Below are 15,419 nucleotides of genomic sequence, written 5' to 3'. Positions count from 1 at the left end.
TTATTAGGAAAAAAAATCCACAACGTGAGACATTATAAATTTACAGCTTGCTTTTGCAAAGTACTTAGCATTTACTATATACCAACTAGGGTGTATTTTGTTCGCTCTTCACAAAGGAAGCCCGAAATGGCTCACACTATCCTCCGAGCGGAACACCAGAGCAGACCCAGGCGCCACAATTTGAATATCGGCTTGCACAAAGCTAAGATAACTGGTCTTTCTCAAAGTGTCTTAAGTATTTTAGGACATAGATGCCACCGTTAGCCCTCCTAGGGTTTGTTAACTCACCTGTCCTCAGAGTTTACTATCTAGTCTCAACACACGGTCTGAGCAAAATACTACAACAAACACTATTCACAAAAGGTTCACAAATGCGCCAAGATCGTGTTCCCACAACATCCACCAGAGAACTAAAAACAGAGGCTGAACTCACGCTCCCAGGATCGCCCCAGATTAGCGCCGGGTAGTAACGGTGCCTTTCCCAATTAGAAAAAAAAAAAACGATGCCGAGGTTTTCCCCAGATTCAGGAACTCTGTGCACGAGGTAGAACGTACTGTTTCTGGGTCACCTGGCCTCGGAAAAACTGACAAACCCAGGACTGCCGAGGCCCACGTGGAAACAAACCAGGTAATCCACCTGCCTGCACTCCCCTAACCTGCCAAAGCAGAAATGTAGCTCTTCTCAACTCACAAACTCCAGCGCTAACCTGAAGTAAAATCCTCTCCCCCTGGCTAGACTCCTCAAAAGAACGAGAAATTAAAAACCAGAGATACGAACTTTAAAACCAGAGATCGAAATTAACTGCGCACTTACCAGACCACCAGAAGCAAGAGATAGAGAACGTTGAATGACGGGAAGCTACCTAAGTAATGAGCTTCCGAACCTGATTGGCTGAGTTCAAGGACTCTCCTCCTCCTCCTCCCGATCTTAAACTGTGCTGAGGGACTGCTCGAGACCCAACTTTTATTTTAAGACTGATTCCTACATGAAATCTCTTTCTGGATCACAACACAAGGAAACACAGATAACTGAAGCGGTTTGGGCATGCCCTTGTCCTATTCCAGACAATTTCCATCCTGAGGAACCTCTCGCCCTTTTGCAACCTCAGCATGGCTAATTTATGCAAGGTAATAGGTCCAATTATAAACAGTCCATAAGAATCCAAGTTAGAAATCGTATCCAGGGCAATCTTCAAGCTAACAATACACTTATTAATGGGTGGTTTAATGCTTATCCTTCAAAATAGAATGAGGATACTGTACACATCTAAGCCTCCATCCCCCCAATTTAAAATTATTGCAGCACAACACGACAAGGGTAGGATTAACAGGTTGCCCTTGAAGTTAGGCTTTCCCTTGATGTATGTAAGCTTTATGTGCTATCTGTATAGCAACTGGACACCTCATTCAAAGAAGCACTCAATAGAACGAGAAAAGATCTTTACCAAGTACATATCCAATAGAGGTTTAATATCTAAAATACATTTAAAATTTAAAGTACACATCAAGAAAATGAATAGTCCATTTTAAAAATGGGGTACAGATCTAAACAAAGAAATCTCAGAGGATGGAGCACAGGCATGAACAGTTAAAGATCACCAAAGCAAGGGTCAGCATCAGGGAAATGCCAATCAAAACTACTCCATCTTACCCACATGAGAGGACCAAGATCAACAGAACAAATGCCAGCTCATGCTGGCAAAGATGTAGGAAAAGGAAAGCACAAATCTATTACTGGGAAAGTGAAAACTTGCACAGCCACTGTGGAAATCAGTGTGGCATTTCTTCAGGAAACCAAGAACAGATCCACCCCAAGTTCCAGTTATGTACCGCTCTTGGGCATATCCAAGAGCTTCATCCTATTACAAAGACACTTGTTCATCCATGTTCATTGCCGCTGTTCATAATAGCCAGGGATTAGAAATAGCCTTAGAAGTCCATCAAGAGATAATGGATAAGGGGAAAAAGTATGGTACCATACAATGGTATTCCATACAATGAAATACTACTTATCTGTTAAAAAGATATAAATAAAAAGAAATTAGGGATCAGGAATGGTGGTACACACCTTTAATCCTGGCACTGGGAAGGAAGAGGGAGGTGGATTAATCCCTGCATTCAAGGCCGTGTTTACAGAGTGAGTCCCAGGAAAAAACAGAGCTACACAGAGAAACCCTGTGAAGAAGAAGAGAGGACAAGAGGAGGAGGAGACAAGAAGAGAAGGAGGAAGAGGAGGAAGAACAGAAGGAGGAAAGAAAGAACAAGAAGAGGACGAAGAAATTCTGAAAATCACAGAAAATGGATGGCATTAGGGAGAAAATTCATCCTAAGTAAGGTAACCCTGACCTAAAAAGGCAAATATGTCTTCTCTGATATGTAGATGTTAGCTTTTAATCCTTCCATAGGCCTGCTGCAATCCAATGTAACCACAGAGGCTAGGTATAGAGTCAGGGAGGAGGGAGGAGGGAGGGGGGGAGGAGAGAGAGGGGGGAGGAGGGAAGAGGGAGGAGGGAGGAGGGAGGAGGGAGGATCTCCAAGTGAAGGGAAATAGAATATATAACTATGGAGAAACAAGGGGAGGCTGGAGCTGGAGGATTAAATGGGGAGGGGGTGGAGAAGAGAGGTGATGGGGTGGGACACAGGAAGGAACAAATAAGTACAGGTCACATGGAAACCTACTACTGTAGAAGCTTCTTAAAGCACACATACATGTATGAAAGGAAAGCCTCAACTAGACATCTGTCAGCCCCAAGAGAAGCCTGCAGTGCCAGGAACTGGTTACATCTTTGTGAGTTGTTGGCCAAAGAGGCTGCATGGAAACCCCCAGGCTACTGCCAAAGCATTGTTTGCAAACTGATGGTAAGGTTGTATTGCTAAAAAACTGATACTGACATACCTCGCTGAATATGGAGGGGTTGAGCTAGTACCTATCTAGAGCTTTCATCCCTGCTAACTAACTAATTCTCATGGTACTGGAAGGTACTCTGCACACTACTGATATGGGGTGTGTGCGTATGTGTGTGTACACCGTGTGCGCCGCCCTCCACATTCGAGTGAGCGTATACGTCTCTTGTGTTTTTTTCTTTAATTTTTATTCTTTTGTTTTTTTTTCACAAGGCTTTTTCTCTAGCCCTGGATGTCCCAAATTCACCCTACAGACCAGGCTAGCCTTGAGCTCAGAGGTCCGACTCCCAAGCACTGGGATTAAAGGTGTGTGCCACCACACCCGACTTTTTTCTTCTACTGAGTTTGTGTTTCTGTGTATGCACATTTGTGCTTTTTATTTTTTCTTATTTATTTATTTATTTGCCTCTTTTCAAGAAGGCACGGAGTTAATTGGATGGAGATCTGGAGGAGACTAGGACAGGAAATTGTAAACAATGTTTTTATTTTTGAGTTTGGTCATTCATCAACCTGAGGCGTCTACACACCAGTTAAGTCACAGCTCCTGGCCTTTGTAAGGAAAGCCGAGCTTGGTATGAGCTCTATTCCACCCCTATCTTAATTGCTTCTCTTTGCTCCGTGTCCTTGGATGTAGCTCAACTCTGCTCATTTACTTCGTGAGGAATTCCTAGCCTGCTCCTTTGTTATGATTTCCTATGATATTACATGCTATTTTCCTGAGTACTTCTTACAGCAACAGGTTCGTTTTGCTTTTGTGATAAACATATTTTCCAATAACAAGCTACACGGAGGTATGAGCTACATTTATTTTTGCTAGACAAATGGTTAAAGTACAGCTCAGTAATCCAGCGATGGGGGAGGGTGCATATCATTTCGCTAAATGTTGTCAAACTCCCTTCTAGAATTTTTATAGTTTAATCCAGATTTGCTCTACACAGTCGTCCGGAACCAAAAAGGCGGGGGAGAGTAGTCTGAATTGGGTTATGAGGCCCGCGAGGTGCCTCACCTCAGCCATTGAACTCGAGCTGCTGGCCGTGAGTCTGTTCCAAGCCCCGGCGAGGGAGGCATCCGCCCACCCGGGGGCTTCTCCTGCCCAGTCTGCCCACGCGTGGAGCCCTGCTCTCTGGGAACTCACCTCCCCACTCGGGGAGGGCCCGGTTAGGGCCGCGGGAGGCCCCAGTCTCAGACCTTCCCAGGGGCCGATGGAGTGACGAGCACTCAGCGCGTGGCCCCGCTGATGAGCTTCCCCCGCCCACTTGGAAGGTGGAGACCTGCCGCCATAATAAGACTCCAAAAGAGAGTGAATTTAACACTTGCGGTGACTTCCCACAAAGCACAGCGTGTAATTTGCATGCGCTCTAGCCCAGGCTCCAGCTCCGAACGAGAAGCCCGCGCATCCCGGCAAAGGATGATGACGTCGTCCTTCAAGCGCTATGGCGCCGCGGCGGCGGAGATCTGGCTGTGGAAGACAAGGTGAGACCTCAGTTCGCAGGCAGAGTGCTCGGCCTACAGTCACAGGGAGCCCCTCGCTTTTTCTTATTACAGTTCAGTACAAAGATAGATCACAGTTGTGATCTATCATGTGAGAGATGGAACTTAAATCCAGATCCCCTGGAAGACTGGGGGAGCTTCTTCATCACTGACCCACCTCTCTAGGTAGAGGACCCGTAACTGTAAATTTATGCCAAGTATTGTAAATAGCCTTATGTCATTCAGTTTTTCAAAAGTCTTCGTTATTGACCCTAGCATTGCGAACGGATAAACTCTTACGTAAGTAAAGAGCTTACTACTTACGTCAACCTTTTAAGATAGATCCGATCTCAGAAAGTAAAATTCGAATCTTAGAATTGTTGTCTATGGACTGTATACGATGTCTGTGGTCTCGATTCTATATCTCGGTCAACTGAAGTACAATGAACTTCCAGGTTCTGAAGCTCCAAGAAGCAACCCAGGTTGTAAGCTGGTCGGTCCAGACCTTCGAAAACTTTGCTGATAATCATGATGAAGTGGTCTAGTTTGAAGGAAAGTATTAAAGACTATGAGACCCATGTAATGAACTTATTTTATCCTATTATTAATAAACCTGTCAGGATAACAATTTAGGCAGTATTGCTCAGTGAGTTGTGTGCAAGTTATTTGTATGTGTTCAAACCAACATCTTAAATTATTTCTTTAAAAATTATTTCATCTGTATGTGTGTTTTATCTGCATGTATATATGTGCACCAAGTATGTGCCTGGAAGTGTTGGACACCCCCCACCCCACCCACCACCCACCCTGGAACTAAAGTTACTGACAGTTGTGATCTATCATGTGAGAGATGGAACTCAAATCCAGATCCTCTGGAAGAGTGGGGGAGCTTCTTCATCACTGACCCACCTCTCTAGCCACTTTAAATTCTTTCTTTAAAGGAATTTATGAGCCTGATGGACATGTTGGCCTAACACCTTTAATGCTAGCACAGGTGAGGCAGAGGCAGGAGGAGCTGTGTGAGTTCCAGGACAGCCAGGGCTGTATAGAGAGGCCCTGACATTTTTTCTTGCGGGGAGGGGGGTGCTGGAGAGTTAGCTCAGTGCTAAAAGCCACTTGTTGCCCTTGTAGAGGGCCTAGGTTTGAGTCCAAAAATCTACATGGCAGGTCATAACCACCCTACCAGACCTCCAGATATACCAAGCATGCACATGGTGCACATACATATATACAGACAAAACACCCATACACATAAAATGAAATAATAACCTTTTGAGTTTTTTGCGCTTGTTTTGGTTTTTAAGTTTGTTAGAAGTCAAGGGAGGAGACAACTCTGCTGCCTCTTGACAGAAACCTAAGTTTTCCAGAGACCTCTACTCAGGCAAACCTAGTATTCTTGGCTTTAAAGTAGAAAGAACTTTCAGGAGTACGCAAGATGGACCAGAGTTGGGAGTTTGTTTATTAAAGGAGATATCGACATACGTTTTAAGCACAAGGGTTAAAAGAAAAATGCCTGGGAAGAGAGATGCCACAGAACATGAAGGTGGGCTTCTCAGAGAAGCATCACCCTTCACTGTCTTTATAATAGACATGTATGTACAATTTTGCGATCTTTGGCTCTTCAAAGAGTTGTTAAATAATTTAAATGAGATCATAGTTCCTGAGGTGGATCTGACAGAATTCCAGCGTCCAAGTCCACATGATAAGGGATGCAGGAAGTTAGGTTATCAGCACTATAAACTATGTTTGTGCTCTGTATAAGACTCCCATAAAATGGAAGAGAAATGAACCCAAGCCCATTGTAATAGTCCTTCAGGCTGTCAGCCAATTTATTGTCATTTTAACATGAAAATATCGGAAGATCTGTGTTAGCAGCCTTCCTAGCACGTTAGTTGGGCTGGAATTCTTGCTTCTCCACTGCAGAGAGGCTTCAACCAGACTCTGGGATAGGAGGGACTGCCTTTCCTTTTCACATCCCTCTAGTTTTCCTGTGCTTTTATTTTGCTTCAGTGTTGTCCAAGTTACATCATATTCATAGTGTAGTAATTCTTTTATACTATTCCTGCCATCAGTGCTAAATGAAGCCAAGAAAGTTGATAATGGCAACAGAGCAACAGATGACTCTCCTCCTGGCAAGAAAGTGCGCACGTGCCAGAAAAAGGGGCCTGCGGCTGGAGGGAAGGACACAGACAGGACAAAAGGCAAGCAAGGTAATGGACCAGGGAGGACGTGGGACAACTCTCGAGTCTCCGGAAGAATTGGGATGATGTTTGTTCCTTCCCTCTTTGAGGACATAATTAATTTCTCTATCCCTTGGGCATTCTGCAGCACCAATCTACTTTGCTGAATCTTTATTTTCTTAGGTTTGAATGGATTAGGATAGGCAGGCAGAAGAAGCTGCTGGAGAAGGGCGAAGTTAATTATGACCACTTTCTAGCTGGAACCGCTCTCTTGATCCCCACATCGGTAATGGCAGTGCATATTTGTGTTCCCACAGACTCTGTGAAGACCCTGCTCGTAAAGGGCCGAGCTCCTGTAGACCCAGAGTGCACATCCAAGGTCGGAAAGGTAAAAGCATCGGGAACGGAAAGCAGAGTTCTTTTGTTTTATTCCGATTCCCCTATGACTATCATTGGCACTCATCTAAAAATGCTTCCTAAAATATTGCCAGTGATTACTTTCCTCCAGAGTTGAGAAGTAGGGGTGATGAGTTTCAATTTAGCAGAATATTGAGCCTGGAGAAATGGCCCAGTAGTTAAGAGCATTTATTGTTCTTCAAAAGGACCTGGGTTTGATTCTCAGCACCCACATGGCAACTTACAACCATTTGTGACTCCATTTCTAGGAGATATGATGCACTCTTCTGACAAGTCATGCAAGTGCTTACATACATACATACATGGTATACATACATACATACATACATGCATGCATGATATACATACATGCATACATAGACACACTCAAGCAAAACACTCACACGTAAAATAAAGAATGGATAGATTTAGTTTTTAAAAATGTGAAGAAATTCACAGAAAAGTAACTTAATCGCTACCGGGTCTGCCATCAGCTTTCCACTGTGTGTTTCCTTTTTCACCCAGGAAATGTTATCATTGTTAAGAGATGACAGTGTGGTCCTTTTGTTTGGGTTTGGTTTGGTTTGGTTTGGTTTGGTTTTGAGACAGGGTTTCTCTGTGTAACCCTACCTGTCCTGGAACTCACCCTGTAGATCAGGCTGGTCTCAAACTCAGAGATCCACCTGCCTCTGCAGATCCCCAACAGCTAGAACTGAAAGTGTGAGCCACCATCGTCCAGTTGAGAGTGTGATTTTGATGATAAACTACCATGGAATGGCATGAGTTACTGATGGAGGGGAAACGGTTAGAAGGATCTAGAAACAAGCCTACTTAGAAAGCAGGTTTACTCTGAGGTAGACTCTTTTAGGTCTCTGTAATTAGAAGTTACTATGTTTTAATTATAACAATGATAGTCTGTATAGAACATCCATTTCCATTTTCCTTCATGGAAAACACATCGGATGTGCTGGAAAATAAACCTTAAAGCATTGGGGGGGCTCTCACTGTTTCCCTAAGACTGAGTGCATTGATGCTACCTGTCTTCTCTCTTCCCAGGCTCATGTGTATTGTGAAGGAGATGATGTCTATGACGTCATGTTAAATCAAGTAAGAGGACGGGTCATTCGAATTGTGGGAATTTCTTTTTCATTTTAAAAATCACATTTATTTAGTTTATTTGTGTGGAGAACAAAGGACAATTTGAGTTAGTTCTCAGCCGGGTATAGTGGTACACGCCCTTATTCCCAGTATTGGTGGACTTGGCAGGGAGTGCCTTTACCCACTGAGCCCTTGGCTTGCCCAGGTTATTAGAGGTTCCTCATAATATAAATGGCTCCCATTTTCCCAAAATTGACATTGACTTTCAATTATATTATGATTTACTTTTTGCCCATGGTAAAAATTTTATGTTGTTTTGTTTTGTGGGGTTCTGTCTGTGTAGCCCAGACAGGCCTTGAACTTGCAGTCCTCCCGCTTCCATATCTATAGGACTAGGATCCTGTAGGGACACAGCTATCTAACCCAGTTCATACTGGCATTTTAAACATGTATAGTTACTGTTTTGTTTTGTTTTTTTTTATTTAAAAGCTATTATTGTTGTGTATGCCTGGTGGGAGGAGGCACACACACCCCAGCACATGTGTGGAGCCCACCAACCCTGATCTTTGCATGTGTGTGTTGCCGTGCTGCCCTTACCAGCCTGGCAGTCACTGTAGACCAGGCTGGCCTCAGCCTCCTAAGAGTTAGAGTTATAAGTGTGTGCACCACAATTTTCTGTTTCTTTTTTTTCTCCCAGTTCGAGAGACCAAACCCAGTGCCTTGTACTTGTCAAACAAGGCTCTACACAGAGCTAGATCCCTAACCAATCTTTTATCAGTGATTCATTTTTATTTTATGTGTTGGTGTTTTGCCTACAAGTGTGTCTGTGTGAGGGTGTCAGATTCCCTAGAACTGGAGTTACAGACATTTGTGAGCTGACATGTGGGTGCGGGGAATTAGACCCAGGTCCTCTGGAAGAACAGCCAGTATTTTAAACCACTGAACCATCTCTCCAGCCCCTAGTCGTCTCTGTCTCTCTGTCTGTGTGTGTCTTCATCTTTCTCTCGCACACGCTCATTGTTTTGAATAGATATTTTCTTTGTTAATTTATTTCCTGGATATGACTCATATTTGAATGTATCTACTTTTGTGCTTGTGAGTACAAATGTATGCTTACCCGTGTCTGCCAACTCAGAGCTGGGATTCCAAATGTGCATTGCCATGCTCAAGTTTTCACGTGGGTTTTGGGGATTGAACTCAAGGTCTAATGATTGTTTAGCATGTACTTTCCTGACTGGGTTTTCTCCCAGCCACTTGCTTCAATCTAATATATGTCATTTTACAGCTCACTAGTATTCCTTTGTGTTACTTATACCTAAACTATCATAAGCCAGGCCAGAGCTGCCTGAGTCACTAACTCTTGCAGTATATACCTGAGGACCTGAGTTTGGATCCCCAGCACCTAAGTAACAAGCTGAATACAGTGGCTTATATTTGAGTCCTAGCAACAAGGAGACAGAGACAAGAGGACACATGGGCTTGCCTGTGAGCTCCAGGTTCATGAGAGACCCTGTCTTAACAATGTAGAGCAAAAAATGTCTATGGAGGGAGCCATCGAGGGGATTCCATTAATGTAGGAGGTTGGGTAGTGGGTTTCAGGAAGCTTCCAAGATCCACTTTAATTTCCAAGAGTGAAATGTTAAGTTCCTGTTTCTATCCTTATTCTCTCAAGATCTGTTTGTTTCTTCATGCTGTGCTTTTCACTGTGGCAATTACTGGACAGCTATAACAAAAGAAATACTGCGGGTACTGTGACCTCCAGTTGTAGAACTAACTCCTTTTATGTTACTGTTCTCCCACTTGTCACAGACCAATCTCCAGTTCAACAACAACAAGTACTACCTTATCCAGCTGTTAGAAGATGATGCCCAGAAGAACTTCAGTGTGTGGATGAGGTGGGGCCGAGGTAAAAGCTCCATGATGGATTGAGTTGTCATTCAGAACCCCAGAGGCAATGCAGTGAGCAGGTTTAGGTCTCCGAATGGCTCAGGAATCCAGATGGGCTTTTGAGGTTGGGGAGTGGCAGGCATCTACATTGGGAAGCTTGGTGAGATTGAGAAGACCCCTGTACTGGACTGACAGCTGCTTATAGGCTGTGACACTTAGCGGTAACTTGTATCAGTGTGATGGCTTGCCTAAGCCCCTTCACCTTTCCCTCCTCTCTCCCTGCCTATTAGTCAGACAATAAGCAGAGACCGTAGAGAGATGACTTGTTACTACTGGAGAGCTACACTCGGGGTCTAGGGCAAGGAACCATCCTATGTATGGCATTTACTTTGCAGTTGGGAAAACAGGGCAGCACAGCTTGGTGGCTTGTTCTGGTGACCTCAACAAAGCAAAAGAAATATTTCAGAAAAAGTAAGTGCTAACTGAGTTTAAAAACATGCCCTTCTTGGCTCTCTCCTGTTGCAATGTTTCCTGCAAGGATGATTTGGCATAGATGCTCATTCATCGCTATTCTGACTCCCTGTGATTAAAGCATGAAGTTGTACCTTCAGCCAGTGATTAAATCAACCTGGAAGTTGACCAGAAGAATATTTTTTAAACATAGCAAGCAAATCTAAGAAATTAGAGACACCAGCATTAAACTTGTGGGGTTGATTTTGAGAACAGACTTTCTCGAATCTAGAAGCATGTCTCCTGTCTAGAAGTATTGCTTATCTACCTGTTCTTCTATACATTCTGTCTCCGGGCTTTTGGGAAGCCTGGGAAACTTTTCTTTTCTCCCAGTTCTGCATGACTCCTTTGTTCTGGTATTTCTGTCCATTCAGTGTCCTGATTTACAGTTCACACTACCAAACACTGAGGTGGGCCTGAGCTGTGAGGAGACACAAATTATTGAGAAACTACGTTGGGGAATTTCTGTATGCCTCCCTCTGACAATGAACCTTGATTCATATGATTTTCCCACTACCTTGGGCTCCACAGATTCCTTGACAAAACTAAAAACAATTGGGAGGATCGTGAGAACTTTGAGAAAGTACCTGGAAAATACGACATGTTGCAGATGGACTATGCTGCCAGCACGCAGGTACGCTGGCTCTGCAGAAGGAGTCTCTGAGTCGGGGAGTTCTAGCCAGGCACTGGAGATCAGGCCAAGACCAAAAGAGGCTGGGATAGTAGGAGTCACTGCTGCTTCCCACCTCTGAGATAACTCTCTCTCATCTTTGATCACAAAGGACTAGAATATGCCTTTCTGGTCTTCTCTGTTATGTACTAGAATTCTTTTGAAATCCAATGCCTGCTTCTAGAAGTTCAGTGTTATAGACCCAGAGAAGATCAATAAATGACCAAACTGAGAAGCTATTTAAACTAGCTTTATCACTGTGAAGGACTTGAAGTGCAGGATCTGAAGTAGAATGTTTGCCCAGCATGCACAAGGCCCTGGGTTCAAAACTAAGAATCACAAAAAGAAAGAAAAATAATTTTCACAAATGGGTTTCCAGGATGCTGAGAAGTTTCCTAAAAACTCATAGATCTGAAAATTAAGAAACTTGTATTAATATGATCAGAAGATCTGGGGTGTAAGAGCTGTGTTTACATAACTTAAAGACATTGTTGAAAGGGCCTTTTGTTCTCCCTTTGAGTGCTTCACTGTGAGGGAGCACTAACAAATCAGGGTGGAAATCACATTGGCTACTCTAACTAGATTCCTAATAGAAACATAGCAGCATTCGAGCACAGAGGATAACAGTGGAACTGCTCCCTACAGTTGTTAGAAGTGGTGTTTATTTTGCTACAGGATGAAAATAAAACAAAACAAGAGGAAACTTCGAAGCCAGAGTCACAGCTGGATCTCCGAGTCCAGGAGCTGCTAACGTTGATCTGTAACGTGCAGACCATGGAAGAGATGATGATTGAGATGAAGTATGACACCAAGAGGGCCCCACTCGGTAGGACTCAGACTCTGCCCCAGCCCCTCATTGTCCTGTCTCTGCAGTGAGCAATCTCATCGCTAGTTGCAGTTTACTGAAAGTCCTGAGTGAGGGAAACGGGATCGAGAAGGGGGTTGCGAGGAATTGACTTGTTATTGGGCAGGGATATACACTATACGAGGATGGGACCCTACTCTGGAGTCTGATCTCTGACTGGGCCTCCAGGAAAACTGACAGTGGCGCAGATCAAGGCAGGCTACCAGTCTCTCAAGAAGATTGAGGATTGTCTCCGCGCTGGCCAGCATGGGCGAGCGCTTGTTGAGGCATGCAATGAATTCTACACCCGGATCCCTCATGACTTTGGGTAAGGTCGTGCTGTCTCTTTACTTTGCTCTTCTACTCACCTTTTGTGCCGTAAGCGGCCACAGAGGCTATGGTTCTCTTAATTTTTTATTTGTCCTAAATAGAACTGGATCCAGTATGATTTGTAGCTAGCTTAGAATAAGGGACGCCAGCACTCAGGAGGCAGGGAAAAGCTACCTAGTGAGTTTAAGGCCAGCCTTGACTCTTATCTCAAGGACAAAACAAAAGAAATATGGGGCATAATTTCCCAACTTATTAGAACTGTATTCCTGACCAAGTGAATGCTACCAACTCAAGAGAGAATGGACCCCGACCACACAAAATAAAAAATGAAACGCTTAAAATGCAAAAACATGGAAAGTCTATATCTAACCACTGAGAAAACACCTTGCAAATCCTACCCCTTCTGTTCTTTAAGAAGGCTGTAATCTCACAAATAACACCTTTCTGAATCCAAATGACTGGTTTATATACTTGGGCTTTGAAGTCTTCACAGGTCTCTCTCTTTCAAATAGGAAACCCTTTGTTTCTTTATTTGTTTACTTGTTTGTTTTGAGACAAAAGTGTCTCTATGTAGTCCTGGCTGTCCTGGAACTCAACTCACATCTTCCTACCCCTCCTCCTGAGTCTGGGATTAAAGGTGTACACCACCAGGACCAGCTCTTTTCTCTTTAGTAAGAAGACAAATATCAGCTTTCCAAGGACCTGTTTTTCAGTCATGCATCTTGTATCCACAAATCAGACTGCTCATTGTGATGGTATCTGTCCTTAGACTCTCCATCCCTCCTGTAATCCGGACAGAGAAAGAACTGTCAGACAAAGTAAAACTGCTGGAGGTGAGCTGTGAATGCATTTGGAAGTTCCCAGTCTCTTCTCCTGAGTTCCTTCACACTGATTCTTTATTTCATTTTCTTAGGCATTGGGAGACATTGAAATTGCCCTTAAGCTGGTGAAGTCAGAGCGCCAAGGCCTAGAACACCCACTGGACCAACACTATAGAAACCTACGATGTGCTTTGCGTCCTCTGGACCATGAAAGTCATGAGTTCAAAGTAATAAAAACAGTCATTTATCTTCACAGTCTTACTCCAGTCAAACCTGTCCTTCCCATCCCTGTATTTACCAGCAACTTGGGAATGTAGAGCCCTTTCTAACTCATTGTGAGGCTTGTTTGGTTGGGGACAGAAAGTTCTGCCAGCTTCAGAAGCCCTGCGTCCTTCAGCTCAGTCCAGTCTCTTACGGAGTGCACATTTGCTATTCGTAATTCTTTTCCATAGGTGATTTCCCAGTACCTACAGTCTACCCATGCTCCTACACATAAGGACTATACTATGACCTTGCTGGAAGTTTTCGAAGTAGAGAAGGAAGGGGAGAAAGAGGCCTTCAGAAAGGACCTTCCTAACAGGTCTGAGTCAGCTCTGGGCTGAGTAGGCATTTCCTTGGCTGAAAGGCAGTGAAGCAGTTTGGAGGGTGGCAGAGGCAGCTCTGTGTTGGTTTGTCTTGTATTTGAGATTGATGTTTGCAGAAGAGAAAACTAATGGCTCTTTCTTAGGATGCTGCTCTGGCATGGTTCCAGGCTGAGTAACTGGGTGGGGATCCTGAGCCACGGACTTAGAGTCGCCCCACCTGAGGCTCCCATCACAGGTTATATGGTAAGTAGAGATTGAAGGCTAGGAGCCCAAAGGGAGACGAAAATGGACAATAATAACTTTGGTCTCCTACCCAGGATTAGGTGGTACTTCTTGGAAAGAGTTAAAACCTCTCACTAAAAACCACATAGTAGTTTTGCTGTGTCCCTCTTTCTTTAAATTCTAAAAAAGATATGTCTTTTCTCCCCAAAGGCAAAAGTCTAGCTGTTTTTGTTGTCTCTTGAACTGATAGGGAAAGGACAGTGGGGGAGGGAGTATGTTGTGTTTATGAGAACAGAGCCTCATATTCAATGCTGTCTTCCTCCTCATAGAATTTTGGTTGGTTGGTTGGTTGGTTGGTTGGTTGGTTTTTTGGTTTTGGTTTGAGACAGGGTTTCGCTGTGTAGTCCGCAACGTGCTGTGTAGACCAGGCTGCACTCAGACTCAGAGATCTGCCTGCTTCTGCCTTCTGAGTACAGGGCTTAAAAGTGTCCCCCATGCCAGGACCTTCTCACAGAGTGGATTAGACAGCTGATCTCCAGTTCTGTTGATATATTTCAGTTTGGGAAAGGAATCTACTTTGCCGACATGTCTTCCAAGAGTGCCAATTACTGCTTTGCTTCTCGCCTGAACAATACAGGATTGCTTCTTCTGTCAGAGGTAAGGCAAAGGGCACAGCTACGATCTCTAATTTACTGTCAGATTTTTCACTGAGAAAATTTGACTTTGGGTTCAAGAAATTCACATGGAATGGGGTTCCCATTGCATTAGACTCTTCTGCTAAAGTAAAGGAGTAAACTACAAATCAGAATGCTCTGGGTGGCTTCAGAAGCACCTGTTCTTGACCGGGTACAGCAGGCATTCTGGGATCTCTTGCTCTGCAGGTGGCTCTGGGTCAGTGTAATGAACTGCTGGAGGCCAATCCTAAGGCAGAAGGATTGCTTCAGGGCAAGCATAGCACCAAGGGGATGGGAAAGATGGCTCCCAGCCCCGCCCACTTCATCACCCTGTAAGTACTCTGACCTGAGGCTACTGGAAGACTACTTCTTCCCCCGCTCTTTTTTTTTTTTTTTCGGAGCTGGGGACCGAACCCAGGGCCTTGGCGCTTCCTAGGTAAGCGCCACCGCTGAGCTAAATCCCCAGCCCCGAAGACTACTTCTAATTGTTAAGAATCAATCTACTGTCTATTTCAACTCTGGACAAAATGCTGATTTGACATATTTTCTTCTACTTGGCAGGAATGGGAGTACAGTGCCCTTAGGACCAGCAAGTGACACAGGAATTCTCAATCCAGAGGGGTACACCCTCAACTACAATGAGTTTATTGTGTATAGCCCCAACCAGGTCCATATGCGATACCTTCTAAAGATTCAATTTAATTTTCTGCAGCTGTGGTGAATGTTGATCAAACAAGCCAGAGAGAATCTAATCTTCAAACAAAAACCAAGCAATACTTTGTTCTTAAACTTTTTGATATTTTGTGTAATAAAATCGTATAAATCTTAA

At 43.9% G+C, this 15,419-nt stretch overlaps 1 protein-coding gene across 1 annotated transcript; it reads left to right on the top strand.

The window, feature by feature from the left end:
- Positions 1-4,266: 4,266 nt before the first annotated feature.
- On the top strand, positions 4,267-15,419 carry Parp2 (poly(ADP-ribose) polymerase 2). Its single transcript, XM_032918032.1, has 16 exons — positions 4,267-4,377; positions 6,447-6,584; positions 6,872-6,942; positions 8,007-8,057; positions 9,858-9,954; positions 10,331-10,406; positions 10,977-11,079; positions 11,791-11,941; positions 12,149-12,287; positions 13,059-13,122; positions 13,203-13,337; positions 13,563-13,690; positions 13,838-13,937; positions 14,475-14,573; positions 14,798-14,922; positions 15,152-15,419. The coding sequence occupies exons 1-16, from the start codon at positions 4,338-4,340 to the stop codon at positions 15,309-15,311; spliced, it is 1,677 nt and encodes a 558-aa protein (XP_032773923.1). The 5' UTR covers positions 4,267-4,337; the 3' UTR covers positions 15,312-15,419.

The sequence above is a fragment of the Rattus rattus genome, chromosome 12 (genome assembly GCF_011064425.1).
Source record: "Rattus rattus isolate New Zealand chromosome 12, Rrattus_CSIRO_v1, whole genome shotgun sequence".
NCBI classification, from domain to species: domain Eukaryota; kingdom Metazoa; phylum Chordata; class Mammalia; order Rodentia; family Muridae; genus Rattus; species Rattus rattus.
Note: the sequence above shows the minus strand (reverse complement) of the source record. Positions and strands in the feature narration are given on the sequence as shown.

Excerpts from the sequence above, each read along its gene's own strand:
- Parp2 (XM_032918032.1), top strand. The coding sequence starts at position 4,338 with ATGGCGCCGCGGCGGCGGAGATCTGGCTGTGGAAGACAAG. Across the intron at positions 9,955-10,330 it reads GTGGATGAGGTGGGGCCGAG|TTGGGAAAACAGGGCAGCAC; the intron begins GTAAAAGCTCCA and ends TTTACTTTGCAG. Across the intron at positions 13,691-13,837 it reads AGAAAGGACCTTCCTAACAG|GATGCTGCTCTGGCATGGTT; the intron begins GTCTGAGTCAGC and ends GCTCTTTCTTAG.